Source organism: Neoarius graeffei, chromosome 21 (assembly GCF_027579695.1).
Source record: "Neoarius graeffei isolate fNeoGra1 chromosome 21, fNeoGra1.pri, whole genome shotgun sequence".
In the NCBI taxonomy this organism is placed as follows: Eukaryota; Metazoa; Chordata; class Actinopteri; order Siluriformes; family Ariidae; genus Neoarius; species Neoarius graeffei.
The window spans coordinates 13,598,284-13,622,003 of record NC_083589.1 but is presented as its reverse complement, the minus strand read 5'-3'; the positions used below and the strand labels follow the sequence as shown (position 1 = coordinate 13,622,003).

At 41.0% G+C, this 23,720-nt stretch overlaps 1 protein-coding gene across 1 annotated transcript in view; it reads right to left on the bottom strand.

Moving 5' to 3' along the window:
• Positions 1–23,720, bottom strand: part of cntn1b (contactin 1b) — a 165,939-nt gene that overhangs the window by 16,648 nt on the left and 125,571 nt on the right. The window contains exons 15-21 of the mRNA XM_060903505.1: positions 21,701–21,873; positions 21,324–21,447; positions 14,135–14,302; positions 13,123–13,272; positions 12,922–12,992; positions 12,552–12,783; positions 3,449–3,561 (exon numbers count right to left, since the gene is read on the bottom strand). Of these exons, the coding sequence (XP_060759488.1) occupies positions 3,449–3,561; positions 12,552–12,783; positions 12,922–12,992; positions 13,123–13,272; positions 14,135–14,302; positions 21,324–21,447; positions 21,701–21,873 (1,031 nt within the window). The remainder of the gene's footprint in view (positions 1–3,448; positions 3,562–12,551; positions 12,784–12,921; positions 12,993–13,122; positions 13,273–14,134; positions 14,303–21,323; positions 21,448–21,700; positions 21,874–23,720) is intronic.

Below are 23,720 nucleotides of genomic sequence, written 5' to 3'. Positions count from 1 at the left end.
TGCTCGCTTCGACACCCTCAACACCAACCAACACCGAGGGATTCTACCAACAGAGGCAGCACAGAGCTCTTCACCTATTGTGACCATAACCAAGGTGAGCAAGGTCTTCAGGAGGACTAACCCCCGAAAGGCAGCCGGCCCTGACAACATCCCCGGCTGTGCTTTGAGGGCCTGCTCCACACAGTTAGCAGAGGTCTTCGCAGACATTTTCAACCTGTCCCTCTCCATGTCTTCTATGTCCACATGCTTCAAGACCACCACCATAGTGCCCCTCCCAAAGAAAAACAATATAACATGCCTGAATGACTATCACCCAATTGCACTCACTTCAGTTGTAATGAAGTGTTTTGAGAGGATAGTCATGTCATACATCAAAAAGGGCATCCCAGACACAATAGACCCCCTTCAATTTGCATATTGTCAGAACCATTCAACTGATGATGCCATCAATGCAGCCATCCACACAGCCTTGTCACACCTGGAACACAGGGGCACCTATGTTCGAATGCTGTTTGTGGACTACAGTTCAACCTTCAACACCGTCATCCCCAGCAGACTGACAGAGAAGCTCTCCACCCTTGGACTGACATCCTCCCTCTGCCGCTGGGTCCTGGACTTTCTCACAAACAGACCCCAAGCTGTCAGAGTCGGTACCAGAACATCCAGCACCAAGACAGTGAGCACAGGGACCCCCCCCCCCCAAGGCTGTGTGCTCAGTCCACTCCTGTACACCCTCTTCACCTATGACCGCACCCTCACCCAGAGCAACACTTCCATCATCAAGTTCGCTGACGACACCACTGTCATTGGGCTGATCACTGGCGGAGATGAGAGAGCCTACAGGGAGGAGGTGGCTCAGCTGGTCTCCTGGTGCCAGGAAAATAACCTCTCCTTGAATGCTGAGAAGACCAAGGAGATGATTATTGACCTGAGGAAGAGGAGGAGAGACCAGCACGCCTCACTGCACATCAATGGGACACAGGTGGAGAGGGTGAAAACATTTAAATTCCTCGGGACTCACATCAGTGAGGATCTCACCTGGACACACAACACACAGCAGACCATCAAGAAGGCTCAACAGAGACTCTTCTTCCTGAGGAAGCTGAGGAAATTTGGACTGTCCACCAAACTCCTCAGCAACTTCTACAGGTGCACAGTGGAGAGTGTCCTGACAAATTCCATCACTGTGTGGTACGGGAACTGCACAACTCAGGACAGAAAGGCTCTCCAGCGTGTCATTAAAATGGCACAGTTCATCTGTGGAGCTGTCCTCCCCCCACTACAGGACATTTACAACACCCGGGTCACAAAAAGGGCACAGAGCATCATCAGGGACCAAACACACCCACAACACAGACTATTCATGCTCCTACCATCTGGCAGACGCTACAGGAGTGTGAAAGCAAGGACTACTAGACTGACAAACAGTTTTTACCTCCAGGCCATCAGGCTTTTGAACCACGGATTATAATCACCATCTACCTCTATATTTCAATCAGGCTTTGAACCACGGATTATATTAGCAATTTTGCACAAGACATTGCACAGTATATCTACCTCTATGTTTGCACATTGTTTGTTTGCCTCTCCTTTTTTTAAAATGTTATCTTCATTTTTCATTCTACCTTTATATTTTGCATTCCATATGCACTTTATATTTTATATTTCATATTTTATATATATATATATATATATATATATATATATATATATATATATATATATTTCTTTTTATATTGGTAAGCATAATTTGGTCGGGCAGTTGCAAAATAAGAATTTCATTACCCAATAATAAACCGCTGTATCTGTTATTGTGTACATGACAAATTAACATCTTGAATCTTGAAATATTGCTGAGATAAGAAATATCACTACATGATCCAGAAAAAACTAGTTCCTGCTTTTGTTACCTCTAGGTTGGATTATTGTAATGCCTTACTGTCTGGATGTTCCAATAAGTGCATAAACAAGCTCCAGTTAGTTCAAAATGCAGCAGCAAGAGTTCTTACTAGAATTAGAAGATATGACCACATCACCCCTGCGACCCTGTAGAACAGGATAAGTGGCTACAGATAATGGATGGATGGATAAACCATATCACCCTGTCTTATCCACACTGCATTGGCTCCCAATCAAATTTCATACTGATTATAAAATACTACTATTGACCTTTAAAGCACTGAATGTACCCGAGTGAACTTCTGATCCTTTATGACCTGTCACGTCTACTTGGATCAAAAGGTGCAGGCTATCTGCTGGTACCTCATATAGTGAAGGCTACATCAGGGGGCAGAGCCTTTTCTTACAAAGCCCCACAGTTATGGAACAGCCTTACAAGTAGTGTTTGGGACTCAGACACAGAGTGTTTAACTCTCAGCTGAAAACATATCTGTTTAGTCAAGCCTTTTGTAAATAGTTTTTATTAGGTAAAGGAGATCTGGAGGGTCCTCAGGCATAGAGTGTTTTGGTAAACTGGGATGTATAGATGCTGTCAAAACCCCGCCCCACTCCCTCACTCACTTGGGTTTGTTGATGGTGTAGTGTCTGGCTACTTTCTGTCCCAGGGTGCCCCTCATGTCTGTGTTACCTTCTGGCTCTCCCCTTTTAGTTACGCTGTCATAGTTAGTTGTGACAGAGTCCCTGCTTGCATTCAGTTCAAAATGTATCCTGTTCTTACTCATGAGGTGATGTTGGGCATACCTAACAACCTGTGTTTTTTCTCTCTCTCTCTCCCCCTCCTCTCTGTCTGTCCCTCTAAGTTACATGTTGATCCTGAGACACCAGTAAGTTGTTGACCTCTTCTGCTCCTTGAACCTGCCTGATCCATCCTGATGCCCTACGTCTGGCTGGAGTCTAACCACATTGCTCCTGTGGAGGATGGCCCCATATGGACAGTCAAAAGTCGCACTTGGAAGATGGCTCTGGACACTTATGGTAATACATTTATGGCTGAGGACTACAGTTGACTTGTCAACTTTCAGACTGCAGTTGTCATGAGCAGTTTTGCACTCAAGTTTCCATCAATTAACAGTTTATAACTTCAACAAAACAGACTTCATGTAAAAACTATAAAGATTTTCCTGGTTTCACATACTTTGTGACGATATAGGACACAGTTATGGAAGTGAGTTTTTTTTTATAATCACACTATCTGTTATCACCCAAATGAGGATGGGTTCCCTTTTAAGTCTGGTTCCTCTCAAGGTTTCTTCCTCATGTCATCTGAGGGAGTTTTTCCTTGCCGCCATCGCCACAGCCTTGCTCATTAGGGATAAAATGAGCTCATGTTTAAAGTCTTAAATTTTCTGTAAAGCTGCTTTGCAACAATGTCTGTTGTTAAAAGCCTTATACAAATAAACTTGACTTGAATTTATTCAGTTCAAAAGCTTTATGAGTAATTATTTGTTGATAACTACAAAAAAAGCTGTGTGTTTTTTTGAGGACTTGCCTGGTAGCCATCCACCCAGTGAGGAGGAACTTGAAAAACATGTAACCACCACACTAGAGCCTCAGTGGAGGTAACCTGGCGGGCATAAACATCCAGGGGTGCCTCTGCGGGGGCTGCAAAAATGTAACATGGATCATCAAACATTTATCTGACAATTACTAGAGAGCAAAGGTTTATGAAACAGTGTAAGGGTATTTTTTTGTTATTTTACATAATCACTAGGAGTGAAGCGTACTGTCATCAGTACGAAGTAAATGCAATAGTTCTGTCAACTATTTTTAAATGGATCTTTCTGCTTCTGTATCAGAGCAGTGGATTTTTACACTTACATTTTTAGCACAACTAACCATAAAATATTTGAGTCATTACTCATTTTTACACACAAAATAAATGCTAAAATTATGTCCCTCCCTTTTTGTGATTTTAATATTCATATGGTAAAAAAGCAATTGCAAAATTACAAAATTAAATTCCCTTCTTTGAAACTGTTATGCAAAATGTTTAATGAAAAAATATTTTAGTAAATTTTTTTTGACCATTTAATATAATTTTCCCCCTGTAATCTGTCTACAATTGCTATATTCTTGCTAACTGTGACACTATCTAAATGATTTCCAATACATTTTTTTCAAAGCTCAACAATCTATAAGACCAAATCAGAAAAGTTGGGAGGATAAGGAAAATACAAACAAAAGCAAAAACAAACAAACAAACAAACAAACAAACAAACCCAGTGAATTCTACATTTACTTTGACTTATATTTCATTGCAGACAGAATGAACTTAAGATATTTCATGTTTTGTTGGTCAACTTCATTTCATTTGTTAATATACATCCATTCCTGCATTTCAGGCCTGCAACACATTCCAAACAAAGTTGGGACGGGGCAATTTAGGGTTAGTAATGGGGTAAAACAATTAAATAATGATGTGATTTGAAACAGGTGATGTCAACAGGTGACTGTAATCATAATTTGGTACAAAAATCAGTCTCCAGGAAAGGCCTAGTCTTTGAGGAACAAAGATGGGCTGAGGATCTCCAGTTTGTCAACAAATGTGTGAGAAAATTATTTAAATGTTTAAAACCAATATTCCTCAAAGAAAGATGGGAAAGATAATGCAGAAAAGTACACTGAAGTTTTTGGGCAACATGTGCTGCCTTCAAGATGACCTCTTTTAAAGGGATATTTCAACAAGGCAATGCAAAACCACATTCTGCCCAAATTACAAAAGCGTAGCTGTGGAAGAAGAGGGTGCCTGTCCCCAATAAAGAATGTGTGGAGAATTCTGAAACAAAAAATGTGACAACAGCGACCCCATACTGTTACATGTCTTAAAGTTTGAATTTACTGCAGCATGTCCTTATCAAAAGACCTGAGAGTGTTAGGGTAAAGATCTCGTCGAAAGATAAAATCAAGTATGGCTTTATATCACACACATTAGCAGCACATTGTAACATAAACTTGTATCTCTTGTAACCCTGAAATTGGGAAAAGGTTAGAAAATCCTGAGAAATGTCAGTAACATCTGAATAAAGCAAAGGTGTAATAAAAGTGAAATTCATAATTAATAATATTAATTCCTCACTGCTATGAGTTATCTCATGTTAGGTAAATATTTTGAAGCCTTTGTGAATTTTGCACTGACTGTGGGCAAAGTTTGTTTTTATGAGTCCATTTGTCATTACCATAACATTCCTCCATAACTGACATTGAATTTCCTTAACAGAATAACACACATTTTACTTACAATTATTAATATTTCTTTCCACAAGTAGTTTGAAAATATAACTATAAATGTAGCAAAAGTTTGTGCACCCTGACCATCACACCCATGTATGCTTGTTGAAAATCCCATTCCAGATTTATTCCCCCTTTGAAATTATAGTAAGCGCCACTCTTCTGGGAAGGCTTTCCACTAGATCTTGGGGCATGGCTGTGGGGATTTGTGTTCATTCAGCGACACGATCATTAGTGAGGTCAGGTACTGATGTTGGGTGAGGAGGTCTGGGGTACAGTCAGTGTTCCAGTTCATCCCAAAGGTGTTCAGTTGGGTTGAGAACAGTCAGGGCTCTGTGCAGGACATTCGAGTTCTTCTGCTCCAACCTTAACACAACAACATGTCTTCATGAGCTCACTTTGTGCACAGGGGCATTGTCATGCTGGAACAGGTTTGGGCCTCTTCATTCCAGTGAAGGAAATTTGTAATGTTACAGCATACAGAGACATTCTATGCAATTTTGTTATTCAGAATTTGTAGTAACAGTTTGGGGAAGAACCACACATGGGTGTGATGGTCAGGTGTCCACATACTTTTGGCTATACAGTGTAGCTGAAGAAAGTCTCAGCTTCAGTCATTAAGAAATTTTATTTATAATCTTACAGACTAAACTGTGAATACCTGAGAGAAAACAATAAAATGTTATATTTTAAAAGATTTGGTACAGGAATATTTGCGATAATTACACTTATGGGGAATTTTTTTTTTCAGAACTAAAAGGAAAACAGGCTTATAGTTAATTTTATTGATATGTTACAGCGAGGAGGGACAAGTGCTGAAAACTAAAATGAACACAGTCTGTATATTCTCACACGAACAAAAAGAACAGAGCACATTACTCCAAGTCTAAGGTCCCTTCACTGGCTTCCAGTAAGCTACAGAATTGACTTTAAAGCATTGCTGCTGGTGTACAAACCTCTAAATGGTACAGGGCCCAATTACCTCTCTGATATGTTGCAGCGGCCTAACCCAATCAGATCTACCAGATCGCAGCAGCAAAATTTACTGGTAAAACCTGTTGTTAAAACAAAGTGTGGTGAAGCAGCTTTTAGCTACTATGCAGTACAGCTATGGAACCAACTCCCAGAGGACATCAAAAATGCTCCTGCTGTTGGCAGCTTCAAATCTAGACTAAAAACCAAGCTGTTTTCAGATGCTTTCTGCTAACTGATAAATATATGTGTTTGTATTATGTATATGTGTGTATATATGTATATATATATCAGCTGGATAGTACAGTGGTAATGCTCACTGACTACGACGCAGGAGATCGGGGTTCGAATCCCGGTCGGGGCAAAACATCATCCAGTAAGGGTTCTTAGGCAAAAACCCCTCATGATATATCAGCCTACCTCAGGAATGAGTGAAGACATAACTGATAGAGTCATACCGGCTCAGACGTCGCCCGGGTCAACAAGGTCTGCGTCAGTTGCTAGGGAACCAGGGCAAACTGATGAGAAATGGGCTACTGGAACAAGACATCGATGGACGAGGACAGAAAATACGGATTTGCTGGAATGCTACTATACAAGCAATCCCAAAGAGAGGGGATACATGCAGCGAATGTGGGACCATTGGATACTTCGAAACCCACAATCAAGGCTAACAAAGAAACAGCTATTAACCCAGTGTTCCAACATCCGTAATCGAAATCTACTATCTACTATCACAACTAGAGATTAATGAAATACAACAACAATGCTACGGCAAGGGGGAGCCAGGAAGACAGGTCAGCGGGGAGATGTCATCACCCCCACAACCAGAGATTGGGTACCAAGCCCCAACAGCTAACAGCCTCAACACAAGAGCTGCTGACCTGAGAAGGAAGATCGTGACCCAACTGGAAACCTGGAGCCCCCGACGAATACCGAAGCTGAGTTGCCAAGTACCTTCAGAAGATCTACTAGTAGATGTGAATGCTGCTCTGAAGACAATCTCCACAAGAACCATCACTGAGACCAACAAGCTGATACACAGTACAGCAACAGTAATCATGGAGATGCTTGGACACAAGGTGGGCTCGGGACATAACAAACAGTATCCACCATGGAAGAGACAATTAGAGGCCAAGATAAAGGCAGCACGGAGAGAAGTTAGCCAGCTAGCTGAACTACAGAAAGGGAACATGGTGAATAAAGGGGCACCAGAGGCACTCGAAACTGCCAAACAGCGACTAACAGCTCTGGCCACCCGGTTGAAGAGATACACCAAGGAGGGAGAGGCCAGGAGAATAAACAAGCTGTTCTCCACTGAACCAGCCAAGGTGTACTCTCAGTGGCAGGGGAACAACAACCGGTCAGACCCACCAAGAGCTGAGGTGGAAAAATACTGGAAAGACATATGGGAAAGAAAGGCATCACACAACACCGATGCCCAATGGTTAGTGGACCTAAGAGCTGACCACAGCAACCTCCCAGAACAAGAACCAGTAACCATCTCAGTCCAAGAAAGTCCAAGAAAGAGTGTCAAAGATGAAGAGCTGGACAGCACCAGGCCCCGATATGATCCATACGTACTGGCTGAAGAAGCTAACTGCACTCCATGAACGCCTAGCAGCACAGATGAACCAGCTGCTGAGGGATGGAACCCATCCAGAATGGCTAACCCAAGGCAGGACAGTCCTAATCTTGAAGGACCCCCAGAAGGGACCCATCCCATCCAACTACCGGCCAATTACCTGTCTCTGCACAACATGGAAGGCCCTGTCAGGCATCATTGCGGCAAAAATGAGTAAGCATGTGGCTCAATACATGAGCGAGGCACAGAAAGGAATTGGCAGTAACACCAGAGGAGCCAAGCACCAGCTACTGGTCGATAGAACAGTCACCCGAGACTGTAAGAAGAGACAGACCAACCTGTGCACTGCCTGGATTGACTACAAGAAAGCCTACGACTCAATGCCACACACATGGATACTGGAATGTCTGGAACTGTATAAGATCAACAGGAACCTAAGGACCTTCATCCAGAACTCAATGGAAATGTGGAAGACAACCCTAGAGGCCAACTCAAAACCCATTGCCCAAGTCAACATCAAGTGCGGCATATACCAAGGAGATGCGCTATCACCACTGCTGTTCTGCATAGGCCTGAACCCCCTCAGTCGGATCATCACGAAGAGCGGCTACGGGTACCGATTCTGTAGTGGGGCAACAATCAGCCACCTGCTCTACATGGATGACATCAAGCTGTATGCCAGGAACGAGCGAGAAATAGACTCGCTGATCCACACCACCCGGATCTACAGCGATGACATAGGGATGTCATTCGGATTGGACAAGTGTGGCCGGATGGTCTCAAAGAGAGGCAAGATGATCCAGACTGAGGGGATTGACCTACCAGAGGGCAACATAGGTGATATCCAAGACAGCTACAAGTACCTTGGCATCCCACAGGCTAATGGAAACCATGAAGAGGCCACAAGGAAGTCAACCACAGCCAAATACCTCCAGAGAGTAAGGCAGGTCCTGAAAAGTCAGCTGAATGGTAAGAACAAGGTCCGAGCCATCAACATGTACGCACTACCAGTCATCAGATACCCCGCTGGTATCATAAACTGGCCAAAGGAGGAGATAGAAGCCACAGATATCAAGACTAGAAAGCTCCTCACCATGCATGGAGGGTTCCACCCCAAGTCCAGCACCCTGAGACTATACACTAAGCGGAAAGAGGGAGGCCGAGGGCTAGTGAGCGTCAAGACCACGGTCCAGGATGAAACATCGAAAATCCGAGAATACATCAGAAAGATGGCCCCAAAGGATGAACTGCTAAGTGAATGTCTCAGGCAGCAGAACCCTGATGAGAGTGCAGAGGAGGAGGAGGAACAGACAACCTGGAGAGACAAACCCCTACATGGCATGTACCACCGCCAGATAGAGGAAGTGGCTGAAATCAAGAAATCCTACCAGTGGCTGGATAATGCAGGACTGACAGACAGCACAGAGGCACTAATCATGGCAGCACAAGAACAGGCCATAAGCACAAGAGCCATAGAGGCCAGGATCTACCAGAGTAGATCAGACCCAAGATGCAGACGGTGCAAAGAAGCCCCTGAAACAGTCCAGCACATAGTAACGGGGTGTAAGATGCTAGCTGGATCAGCGTACATGGAGAGGCACAACCAAGTGGCTGGGATAGTATACAGGAACATCTGCAACCAGTATGGAATAGAAGTACCCAAGTCCCAATGGGCCATACCACAGAAGGTGGCTGAGAACAACAGGGCCAAGGTTCTGTGGGACTTCAGCTTCCAGACTGACAAACAGATCCTGGCTAACCAACCGGACATAGTGGTGGTGGACAAAGAGCAGAAGAGGGTGGTGGTGATAGATGTGGCGATCCCAGCTGACGCCAACATCAAGAAGAAGGAACATGAGAAACTTGAGAAGTATCAAGGGTTGAAAGAGCAGCTGGAACGGATGTGGAAGGTCAAGGGTTGCGTGGTCCCCGTGGTAGTGGGGGCACTTGGGGCAGTAACCCCCAAACTGGGAGAGTGGCTCCAGCAAATCCCAGGAACAACATCTGAAGCTTCAGTCCAGAAGAGTGCAGTACTAGGAACATCGAAGATACTGCGCAGAACCCTCAAACTCCCAGGCCTCTGGTAGAGGACCCGAGCTTGAGGATGACATGGATACCACCCCCCCGCCGGGGGTGAGAAGGAGATTTTTTATATATATATATAAAATATGTGTATATGTATGTATGTATGTGTGTATGTATGTGTATGTATATATGTGTGTATATATATGTATGTGTATATATGTGTGTATGTATATATATATATATATATATATATATATATGTGTGTGTATATGTATATAGGTATATGGATATGGTATGCAGTATATATTTATTTTTGTAATTATATATTTATATGGATAATCATGAAGTGTATATATGGTATATATTTTTATAGGTGTATTAATGTAGTTTGGATTTCGGGGTAGTTAAAAAGGGGTGGGAAATTAAAAAAAGTATTGTACTTCTTCCCACTCCTTTTTCGAACAATGTGCGGTGTATTGTAATGTATTAGCTCTTTATGTTATTTTATTTATTCTTTTGTCACTTTTTTCATTTTCTTTCTTTTGTATGTACAAATAGTTACATACATTTTTATACATGTTCGAAATAAATAAATAATTTCAAATTCAAAAATATCATCATCTTTACGTTTTAAAATTTACTTAACTTTTACAGTCTTTGCATGTTTTAAACTTTACTTAACTTTTATTCCATTATATTCTGCTGTTTTTACTGAACTTTTACTTCATTTTATTACTTTATTTCTACTATTGTTTAATTCTTATATTATTTTTATTTTTCTCTCTTCTTCCCCCTTTATTTTATGTAATTTTTTTTCAGCTTTATTGGGAACATTAACCGTATGAAATACATAATAAATTACACAAAAAATGTACAATAATTTACAAAAAAGAAAAAAAGGTAATGTCACCCAAAGGGGTCAGCACGAACGGGAAAACCCATGCGAGGTACCGCCCACTTTTAACAATAAAAAAGTGAAATCAAGAAACTATTGTTCACAACACATACATTTATGATAAATATGATTTATAATAAAGTCAGTGCGCTAAGTTTGATGACACGCATAAGATCGGACGGCGGACCAGGTGCACGGTCTCTCTATATCGTAGCAGGTTTTGAGTAGTTTACACAGAAATCCTACAACTTATGGCCCTTTTCCACTACCCTTTTTCAGCTCACTTCAGCCCGACATGGCTCGCGTTTCGACTACCTCAGAACAGCACGACTCAGCTCGCTTCAGCCCTGCTTAGCACCCAAAACTCGCACGGTTTTGGAGTGGGGCTGAAGCGAGCCAAACCGAGCTGAGTGAGGCTGGGGGCGTGAGGAGGAGTGTCCTCACATGCCCACACACGCCCCGCGAGCACGCTGGGATCTGTAAACACCGTAAACCCGGAAGAAGAATAATTACGAGAATTTCTGAAGCCTTATGCGCCTCGCCTCATCTATACGCTCTTGCCAGTATCTGTTGGCGTTGTCGGTGACAACAAGCCACAGCACCAAGACCAACACTAATGACTCCATGTTTATTGTTTACTATCCGGGTCGTGAGACTACCGCTTAAAAGATCACTGATGTCACTGTTTGCGCTGCTTAACGACATCATGTGACGTCCACCCACTTTCGCTAACTCCACCCAATGTGTCCACCCACTTCCAGCCAGCACGGTTCAGCACGGTTGTAGTTGAAATGCAACTTCAATAGCCCCGCTCAGCTTGACTCAGCCCGGCACGGTTCAGCCCGACTCAGCCGCGTTTGTAGTGGAAAAGCGGCAATAGTTTCTAAAAGAGTTCGGGCTGCTGAAAATAGCGCTGGGTGCAGCATAGCAAACAGAGTTCCATAGTTTCACAATTTTATTGAAGTATGAGGCCTGGAATGTTGAAGTTTTGCAGAAAGGAGTTTTCAAATTTAGAGCATTACTTTGCCTTGTGCGGCCGTGTGTTACAAAAGAGACAAAGTTGTGTACATTTAGGTCAGTATGACCATACAGGCATTTATAGAAAAAAATTAAGTCCTTTAATTCTCTATCATACACCAGAGGTAGGAGGTTAAGCCTCTCTAGCCTCTCTCCATATGAGAGTTCACCGACGCGGGTTCTCAGTATCCATCGCGTGGCCCTTCTTTGCACTTGCTCGATCCTTGCTTTCAAGTACTGTTGGCTTGGTGACCAGACTTGAGTAGCAAAGCATAGCTGGGACTTGACGAGGGAGAGATATAATGTTCGTCTCACTGAACCGTCCGTGAGTAACGAACACGTACGCTTCAGGAGTCCTAGGAGTTTATTTGCTTTTGCGACGACTGCATTGACGTGCGTTTCCCAGGAGAGTGTCTCGTTAACAATTTTATTTTTATTTTCTATTGTTTACTGTTTTGCCTTTACCTCTGTAAAGCACATTGAACTGCCACTGTGTATGAAATGCACTATATAAATAAACTTGCCTTGCCTATATTCTAGCTTTTTGAAACTTTTTGTACTCAAATTGTACAAAAAGTTGCCAGTTTGATTCCCTAGACCAGCAGGAATGGCTGAAGTGCCCGTGAGCAAGACACCTAACCCCCAACTGCTCTGGGTATGTTGTACATTGCTCTGGATAAGAGTGTCTGCTAAATGCCTGTAATGAACGTAATATTATCAATTTTATTATCAGTTCTAAATTAATATACTGGACTTCCTTGAAATAAACTTTCTTTATTAATCAGGCTTTATTGTGATTTTGCCTGAATCCTGAAAGTTCCCTTCTTTGGTCATCATGTTCCTAGTCAGAGCCAAGGAGTGGTGCCTCACCACTCTCCGATGAGTACACCACTTTGGTCAGGTTGTGTGGTCCCTCTCCTTTGTTGTTATAACCTTTCACTTGGACTTGTATCTCAGTGTTGGGTATAATGCCGTCCTTGTAGACATAGCGTCTCGCCTCTGGGTCAGCCACTGTTGACCACTTCCATTCGTAGTCTTCATGGGGTTTGAAACCTACTACATAGCCAAACTTTTTACCAAAAAAGTACTGGGGCTTCATGGGCTATGAAAAGGCATGAGAACATGATGTAAATGTTAGTCTGGCAATACTGCTGGGTATTAATACTATGTCAAGGAATATTAAAGACTGACAAAACTGTGTCAAGGAATATTAAAAGAAATACAGAATAATTAGACTTACTGTCCAAGTCACTATGAGCTCTCCGTTCAAGCCTATATAACCATCAACATCATTAGGTGCCATGGTGGGAACTGAAAGTATACAAAGCTGGTTAACCTTATTTCATTAGCAGATTTTTTTTGTAGTTCTTTATGAAAACAGTCAAAACAATGATACAGAAATTAGCAATACTTTAGCATAAATCAGCACATGTGAACTCACTGGCATCCCAGGTTTTAATTTTGATGGAGGGCACACTGCACTCTCCTTCTCCTAGCTCATTGATGGCGTATACCCGAAATTCATACTCCATCCAAGGATACAGGTCAGTGACCTTGGCTGCCTCAGCTTTCCCATCCAAGAACACAGGAGCTAAACAAGATAGACTTTATACCATTAATTTCATCGAATTCAGTAAATACTAAACCACTGTGCAAATTAGAATACTAATTTTGTAAGTACTGTTTTCTATCTTTGTTTCAATAGTTTCAGCTCTGCCTGTATAACACAGATACCACTAGTATCCCTCTAACATGCAAGATGACTGTGGTACATATCCTGCTGTCGTTTAGTGCATCACTTGTGTACCTCCTTAAAAATTAACGATACGTATCCACATGGTGCAATACCAATAGTGGGGACAGAATACAATAGTGACACATGTGACACTGTGTCTGTAACTGTCTAAACAAAGTAGTGTTGTGCCTCAGATAACATATTTACTCTATGTACTATTGTAGAACATTATTGAGTACTAACACTAATCGTTTTTCTGATTATGGTTAATGTCTGAATTGTAAAAATCTCTTGTGTAGCCTTCAAACCTACAAAAAGGTCTGTTTTGTGTATCGGTCTTATGAATTTTCTAGATTACTGAATACTTTTGAATCTAAGGCTATAGTTTTTGATTTGAGACACAGCTCATGACAACAGGTCACCATGACTGTGGAAAGTTAGAAAAAAAAATGACAGAGCTCAATAGCGTATTTAACATCCTGTGAATGAAATTACTAAACACTACAGTTTGACTTGAAAAATTAGATGAACAGGGATTTTTTTGGCTCTGACATGTCATACAGTGGATGTCAGTTTTAATGCTACAGACACGTATATATAAGATACACAGGCAAATACTGTATGTGAACAATGGCATTCAAGGTGCCACTGCTTAGGCATATGCACACCGTCATGCATCAAATATGAATTGGTCTATAAACTTTTGCTGTGGACTCACATGTGACTGCAGTTTTCCAGTCCTCTGGATCTAGAGAGTAGAAATCTCTGGTTTCAATGATGTGCTGGGTGAGCGGACTACCATGATCTGAGCCCAGACTCCAAACCAACTTCACCGATGTATCTCTGATCTCTTCCACACGCACACCTCCAGGAGGACCAGGCCTACCTGACACATGAAAAGATGTATTCTCAGTCAAGTATCAAAGAAACCGAATTTTGTTTTAGACTAATTTTGTTTTAGAAATTATAGATCACCAGTCAATTGCAGAGCATTACATACACACATTCATATACTCATTCTCACCTAAAGGAAATGTGAAGTAGCCAATCTAACTGCTGGATATGTTTTTGGAATGTAGGAGGAACCCAGAGTACCTGCAGTAAACCCACAAGTACATGGGTACACTGCACAGATGGTAACTCTGGATCAGACCAACCAAACAAAAGGGGTTTCCAAGAAGCTTGTTCTTGTCCCCCTGGAAGTCTTAACAAAAATGGAAAATTATGTAATAGCATACTTGTCAACCCCCAGAAAATGAAAAGCAGTAGATCAGATTGCGCAACCCAGTCATGCCCTTCTGGGGAGGGGGGTCCCCTGGAAAATGGGAGGGGGGATGATATAAAATGGTCCATCCTCCTGCGTGCCATATTTGAAGAAAATTGATCGGGAAATCGGACCGACATATTTCACAAAATGTATGCTTCTCACCTTGCTTCAATACTTTGACGCATGGATTGATCTGATAACCAAGTTGCCTTGAACTTGTCATAGTGATTTTTTTTTTCCTTTGGATAATTCATTATTCGTGATCACCAGAGCATTTGTTGTTGTTGTTTTTAAACAAACACTGGCGCAATTTGTTGTAGCATGGTGAAATGGAATGGTATGGTGCATCAGAGCGATACAGTTTAGATTCAGCATCATTATCCTGGCACAGATTTGGGGGAGGGGCGCACCCGGCCAAAAAAAATTTGTTTTAGTATTGCAGATACCGAGATCAGCCCATCGTATTTTGCTTTATTAATAAGGTTTAAAAAAATAAACAAAATAAATCATTATGTGGGATTGAGCTGAAGAGTTTATGGTATAAATTTATATTTAATAGTAGGTCCTAGTTTAGGATTTTTCGTTCGTGACACGAATGCAGTGAAAAGCAAGCTGGGCGAGTCCTGTTGGATTTTAACAGGACATGGGAACTTCGTGCATCGACAATAACAGTGTGGGAAATAAGGCTGGACCGGCAGACATTGACCAGTAATTTTCGCATTTGTCTGTCTGTATTTCAAAAGCATCAAACCGGAAAGCCCATGAAAAATTGTAAAGATATGGGTCTAATCTACTTCTAATTTTTGTCCAAATGTTACACTGGGCATTATGTCATAACACACAGTAGCCTGTGATTGGCTGATCGCAGACGCTCTCTCATCAGCGAGTAGAAGTGCATTCTGGCATAACACCACATGACACTTATTAGTTGGGTAGGTATGCCACGAATGGTAAAACAAAATAGACTACTACAGGTTTTGGACCCTGACAAAAAGTGTTTTTCCCATTGTATTTTAACCCTCTGGGATTGAGAGCTTCACCGGCGAAGTTCAGCAGGTTTAGAATGAGTAGGTAATGGATTTAGAAAAATATCTTTGAGCTGGTTTATATATCATACAAGCATGATCAACATATTGAGAAACTTTATACTTGACACTTTCCTATATGCCCACTACCAAATAATATTAAATTAGATGAAACATAAAACTTGTAACCTTACTCAGTCACACCGGAGTCAGAGCACTGAGTTACCATATCAGAAAAATTGTTTTTGATATGGTAATTTTCTTTCAGAGATTTCATACTACGTTGGTACTGGATTCAGGGGCATGTGGCCAAATATGCGAATTGTAGTTGAAAAATTAGTCTACTGCAGTGGTTCTCAACCTGAGGCCCACCTGTTCATATGTGTAACGAGTCAGGGCCCATTAAAAAAAGATCCCCAATTATTTTGGCTCATCTATTCTATTAGAATCTAATAACCTATTGTAACATGTATTAATGGGATGCAACATCAGTCCCTGTTACAGATGGGAGTCCAGGAAATAAATTCAATAAAAACAAACTGTTAGGGTTGCTGGAGGTATGGTGAATTAGGACCCAAAAGCAGAATAAGCACACAGGCAGTAATCCAAGAAGCGTAGTGGGTTTAATCCAGAAGAAGGCGTGGCAAAAATGTAAACAAAACTTGATTAAGAAACAATAATGAAAATAGTCCAGGTATAAAAAGAAAACGTGAAACTTGACTTGAAAACCACTTTTTTGGGGCGGGCCGCCGCCGACGACGACCCATTACAAACCGGCTAGAGTCTACATACGAGACGCTCTGACACTGTCTGCGGCTGAGAACGGCGTTTAAAAAGGCAGCGGTGATGATCAGGAAGTGAAAGCAGGTGAGCACTCGCTGAACGGGGAAGCAGGCAGGATGGAATTCCCGTCCCGGATCCAAATTGGAGCTGACGTGGAAGATCCGCAAGTTCAGGAGCGGATGTCCGGAGTGGAGCGTGACACAAACTGTTTTTAATTGTCGGTATTGTATTTAAAACTGTATGGAAATCTGATGTCAATGGTCTGAGCATGGGTTTCTCCATGTTGACTTGAAGCTGTTTTTTTTTTTTGTTGGAAGAGTGTGTTGGTGATGACCAGTTGTTTCTCAGCACAGAGGGTTATAAGTAGGGCCATTTGAATTTTCCTTTGCTGTACTGTGGTGAACAATGACTTTAGTCCATGCTACATAGTCATTCCCCACATGGGCATTAAAGTCACCAAGGAGAAACAGTTTATCGGAGTGCAGACCAGACAGAATAAGATGGCTAAGCTGCTCATACAGTTCCTCCTTAGGCTCATCTGGGTAGGTCATGGTCAGGGCATTGTGCTGATGAGGGTACTGTACCCCTCACACAACTTCAAGCACATAGTCAGAAACCTGTCGTTGGTACCTTGAGGGAGCTTATCAATAAGTTTTAAATATTGATTACAGATACCAAAGCCAACTCTTCACTGCTGAGGTTCATTTGCTTGGTAACCAAACTAGAAGAATGTATACCCAGACCCACATTCTTCAAGCAGAGAAGAGTCTGGAAGTCATGTTTCATTAAGTGCTGCTATGTTGACGTTTTAGCGGCCAAGTTCTCCTGCCAGTATGGCTGTTTGGTATTCTAGGTTGTTTGGATTATCCTGAAGGGTATGGACATTCCATGCTGTGATAACATCTTTCTTGCGTTTGATGTGCCTTTGAGTAAGATTTTTTTTTCTATTTGGTTGACCACAAAGTTGGAAAATCAGCCTGGCATGAGCAAATACAGTTAAATAGGCTTTGTTTAGGAATCCATTTCTATTCCCTTCCCCTTCTAGGGAAATCAGTGCTGTCCCAAATGGGCTGCTTTGTCACTCAGGTAGGATACAAGTTGAGTGGTCATTCAAGTCGACTGCAAAGTAACCATCACACCTGAGCTGCCTACATGGAAACTCCTGGCTAGAGGCTCCCAGTGGTATCCTTCACTTGCCTCCTTTGTCATTTGTTCTTCACCATAGGGCTTTTAATACAGAGAGAAAACCCCTGCACAATAGATAAGGGGTAACGGGGCTGTGCTGGCCCGACACTCCTCTCTTCCTATGGACATTAAAGACTGCAGGTACATACTCACAATGTGCAGAAGATGGACATGGGTGCAGTAACTGACCAGGATCCACAACTGCAGATTGCTCTCCCAGCTGGTCACAGCAGCTGTCTCAGTTCATCCACCTTCACCCACTTGGGTTCCACCACTGACTGCCCTCTAATGGGCCTTGAGGTGCATGTTGACTCACAAGGAGCTCATCCGCCCTTTGACAGAGCTTGTTTTTTTTCATCCTGGTGGATGGCATGCCCCCTCCTCACCAGCATACACTGGTGGGGGAGCCAGTTTAGTCACCGACAACTCGACCACGCGGCAGGTTGTACTGGGTTAAAATGTTACCAGTAGCAGACTTCTGTCTGACCTGACATCCTACAGTATATTACCAGTCATTTTTGATGAACTATGCTTATCATCCAATTAATAGATAGATGGATTTGATTAATGAAATGTTATTAAACCGTCAGATGTCAGATTTGTTGTTAAAAGTTGCTTAAAGCTTTATGCACATTCATTCGCACAAAGCATAGAAATTTACTGCTGCATGCCCAATGGACCATGCCTGGCCATTAGGGCAACCATGCAAGAAAGACGGCAGTAACTGAAATAGAGGGAAAAGTAAAATATGCAATGTGGACATATGCTTATTAATCACTTTATATTTATATTACCATTGGATGAAAAGACAGTTAGCTGTTTCTCCCTCTCCATGGTCATATGAAGATGGGCCCAGTGTCATGCTGAGGATTTGTAATTGGTTCACAACAAAAATAATCTTCTTGATCAAGTGCTATTTTAGATGCTTTCAAATATGCTTACAGAGCCATTTTGTTATAAATAAACCAAATTTGTAGTGATTGATCTGATAATTACAACTAGGATAGATTGTGCAGCAATATAGAGGCAATACAATAAACTCATTTTAAAATGTTATTTCCTTCTTCAGTCCACATTGTCTATCTCTCAAATTATTAGAAGCTTAAAATCAAGCACTTGTGTTTAAAGGCAGTAGTCTCAATGAATATTGAAAATTCACATTTACCTCTATTAAAAGAATATATTTGTCAACTTTAGGCATTAACTACACATGCAGTTGCCTCCAAAAGTATTGGAATGTCAAGACCAATTCTTTTGTTTTGTTATACACTCAAAACATTCAGGTTTCAGATCAAAAGATGAATATGAGATGATAGATCACAAATTAAGCTTTCATTTCCTGATATTTGCATCTACTAGTAGATGTGTTAAACAACTTAGAATATGAGACTCATTGTGGCAGACCACCCAATTTTTGCATGAGTAAAAGTGTTGGAACAAATAGTCTTAAATTAATTTCAAGTAAAGAACACTTAATGTTTGGTTGCATATCCCTTACTTGCAATAACTGCATTAAGTCGGTGACCCAGTGACATCTAATTCTTTGGTGATTCTTTTCCAGGATTGTAACATAGCTTTTTTCAGTTGTTGCTTGTTTTGAGAGTTTTTTCCTTTCAGTCTCCTCTTCAGGAGGTGAAATGCTGCTCAATTGGGTTAAGATCTGGTGATTAACTTGGCCAGTCTAAACCTTCCACATTTTCCCCTGATGAAGTCTTGTGTTGTGTTGCAGTGTGCTCTGGGTCATAATATTGCTGCATAACAAAGCTCCTCCCAATTATATTGGATGCATTTCAGTGTAAATTCATCTCATCTCATTATCTCTAGCCGCTTTATCCTGTTCTACAGGGTCGCAGGCAAGCTGGAGCCTATCCCAGCTGACTATGGGCGAAAGGCGGGGTACACCATGGACAAGTTGCCAGGTCATCACAGGGCTGACACATAGACACAGACAACCATTCACACTCACGGTCAATTTAGAGTCACCAGTTAACCTAACCTGCATGTCTTTGGACTGTGGGGGAAACTGGAGCACCTGGAGGAAACCCACGCGGACACGGGGAGAACATGCAAACTCTGCACAGAAAGGCCCTCACCGGCCACGGGGCTCGAACCTGGACCTTCTTGCTGTGAGGCGACAGCGCTAACCACTACACCACCGTGCCGCCCTCAGTGTAAATTGTCAGACAGAATATTTCTATAGACTTCTGAATTCATTCTACTGCTACCTTCATGAGTTCCATTATCAATAAAGATTAGTGGGTCCATTCCAGGAGCAGTCATGCAAGCCCAAGCCATGGCACTATCTCCACTGTGCTTGGCTAATAAGCACATAAGTTTTGGATCATGAGCAGATTCTTTCTTTCTTTACACTTTGGCCTTTCCATCACTTTGGTAGAGGTTAATTTTGGTCTCATCAGTCCATAAAACTCCGTTCCAGAACTTTTGTGGCTCATCTCTGAATACAGTGTGTATTCTGATCTGGTCTTCTGATTGTTACTGCTGATGAGTGGTTTGCATCTTGTGGTATGGCCTCTATATTTCTGCTCATATAGTCTCCTTCAAGAGGTGGATTTGTAATACCTTCAACCTTCCTCTGTGGAGGTTGTTGGTGATGTCACTAACTGTTGTTTTAGGGTTTTTATTCACAGCTCTCACAATGTTTCTGTCATCAGTTCCTGTTATTTTCCTTGGCCAACCTGTTCAGTGTCTGGTTGTTGGTACACCAGTGGTTTCTTTCTTTTTTAGGACATTCCAAATCATTGTATTGGCTCTGCCTGATGCTTGGGCAGTGGCTCTGATTGGTTGTCCCTCTTTTCTCATCTTCAAAATGGCTTGCATTATTCCCATAAACAGCTCTTTGGTTTTCATGTTAGTTTATGAAATTTCACTCTGTGCTTAAGTCTGTGCTTGAATGTACATGTGCCAAATAAAATATTCTTCTCCTTATCATTTTTTTAACAAAAATAAAAAATGCAGTCTTCACAGGTGAAACCCAGGGCTCAAACAAAAATTAGACATTCAGAGCTTTTAAGTATTTAATCAGACAATATAAAAGGACACACTTGGGCAACAAGAAACATTTGTCAGTCACGTGTTCCAATAATCTTTGATCACTTGAAAAATGGGTATCTTAAAACAAAAGGTGCCATGTTCTAAGTTGTTTAATATCAGGAAATGATAGCTGAAATTCTGATCCATCATCTCACATTCATCGTTTGTTCTGAATCCTGAAAGTCTTCAGTGTATAGTAAAAATAAAATAATTTGCTATGCTGTTTCAATACTTTCAGAGGAGACAGTAGGTAATAGGTAATCAGTTTATGTACCTACTAAAGTCACCAACTCTGAATATATCCTTAAGTACTTTGGGCCCCTAATAAAAAGAACACTCCTAAAAGAACAATAGGCTTTTGAAGTCTATTGATGCAACAAATTCATATCAAGAAAAATTCAGATTTTTTTACTTGAATTTTCACTACTCTATATTTAGAGCACAAACAAGAAAAAAATTCTTAAAATGTACCTCAATTAAGTTGTCTACATTTATAATTATTGAATATTGCAACCTTTGTGGTATGACATAACCGAGATTTCATTTAACAAACTTTTATTTTCTTTATTTGAGCAGGATCTTCATTCAACACCAACCTTTGACATAGACGTTAGCAGAAGCAGTGGCATTGTCAACAATGGTCTGTGCTGTACAGATGTAGTGCCCTGCATGTCTAACTTGAATGTTTTTAATCAGCAGGTATCCACTGGGCTCCTGATCCTATACGCATATCCATAAATATGTGAATTAATAACAATAAGACATTACACACAAAGTTACATATCTAGAATTTCCCATTATTATGTTGCAAAAACATATTAGGCTTGATAATGATATCTATGCATCAGTGTCTTTTCAACAATTTATTTTAATCTCAATAAATAATTAAACATAATAAATAAATAACAGCTTTCATAAATGTTTTTTTTCAGCATGAAGCATTGTGATCCATGATAAAAGCTTTCATTCTTACCATCAGCTGCGTATAGTGTTCATAGTCAGTGGCAAAGTTGATAATGTACGAGTCCACTGACCAGATGAAGGTGATATCAAAGCTGGGATCATATGAGGCAGAGCACTGAAGGACTGTATTCTCACTCACAGTCACCTCCACATCTGAAGGTGCTACAGTGATCTTAGTTGCCTCTGAGAAATGCACATACACAGACCAGTTAAGCAGTGCTTTCACATACCCAAAAATTGAGTTAAAAATTTAAGTAAGGACTAAAATAAATTGAGCCACAATTTATATAAGCCACAATTATTTTTAAAACAAGCAAGACCCTCCCACAGCAAAACAATGTACAACCCAGTTACAAAAAAGTTGGGACACTGTGTAAAACATAAATAAAAACAGAATGCAATTTGCAAATCATGGAAACCCTGTGTTTCATTGAAAATAGTACAAAGACAACATATTAAATGTTGAAACTGAGAAAATTCTTTTGAAAAATGTATTTTGAATTTGATGTCAGAAACATATTTCAAAACAGTTGGGACAGGAGCATGTTTACCACTGTGTTGCATCACATCTTTTAACAACACTCTGTAAACTTTTGGGAACTGAAGAGACCAGTTGTTGTTGTTTTGAAAGAGGAATGTTGTCCCATTCTTGCCTTATATACAATTTCAGTTACTCAACAGTTCGGGGTCTCCTTTGTCATATTTTGTGCTTCATAACACACCAAATGTTTTAAATGGGAGAGGTTTAGACTGCAGGCAAGCCAGTTTAGCACCTGGACTCTTTTACTACGGAGTCATGCAGTTTTAATATGTGCAGAAAGTGGTTTGGCATTGTGTTGTTGAAAGAAGGAAGGCCTTCCCTGAAAGAAAGATTTTGGCTGGATGGCAGCATATTGCTCTGAAATGTGTGTATATCATTCAGCATTAATGATGCCTTCCCAGATGTACAAGCTACCCTTGTCATGTGCACTAATGCAACCTCATACCATCACAGATGCTGGCTTTTGAACTGTGCACTGATAATAAGCCAGATGGTCCCTCTCCTCTTTAGCCTGGAGGATGTAATGTTCATGATTTCTAAAGAGAATTTCTACTTTTGATTTGTCAGACCTCGGGACAATTTTCCACTTCGCCTCAGTCCATCGTAAAAGAGCTCGGGCCCAGAGAAAGTGGCGGTGTTTCTGGATGTTGTTTATATATGGTTTTAACTTGCATTTGTGGATGCAGTGATGAACCATGTTCACAGATGATGGTTTTCTGAAGTGTTCCTGAGCCCATACAGTGATTTCCACTTCAAACACATGCCTGCTTTTAATGCAGTGTCGCCTGAGGGTCTGAAGATCACAAGCATCCAATGTCAGTTTTCAGCCTTGTCTCTTGCATCCAGAGATTCCTCCAGATTCTCTGAATCTTTTCATGATATTATGTACTATAGATGACGTGATCCCCAAATTCTTTGCAATTTTACATTGAGGAACGTTATTCTTAAATTGTTGCACTGTTTGCCCACGCAGTCTTTCACAGAATGGTGAACCCCTCTCCATCTTTACTTCTGAGAGACTCCGCCTCTCTGAGATACTCTTTATATACCCAATCATGTTACTGATCTGTTGCCAATTAACCAAATTAGTTTTTTTAGCATTACACAACTTTTTCAGTCTTTTGTTGCCCCGTCCCAACTTTTCTGAAATAATGTTGCTGACATCAAATTCAAAATGAGCATATATTTTTTCAAAAAACAATAAAATTTCTCAGTTTCAACATCTGATATGTTGTCTTTGTACTATTGTCAATGAAAAATAGGGTTTCTATGATTTGCAAATATTCACATTCTCTTTTTATGTATGTTTTACATAGTGTTCCTATTTTTTTGGAATTGGGGTTGTATTTGTTTTTACATGAAAACCACTATTATGGTGTTAAAAATCTTAAAGTTCTTTTAGGCTCATCTTATGTGTGATTTCTGTCACTATGAGTTTCATGATGTAACAAATCACAAATATGAATTTCACTACGTTTGCTTCAATCCT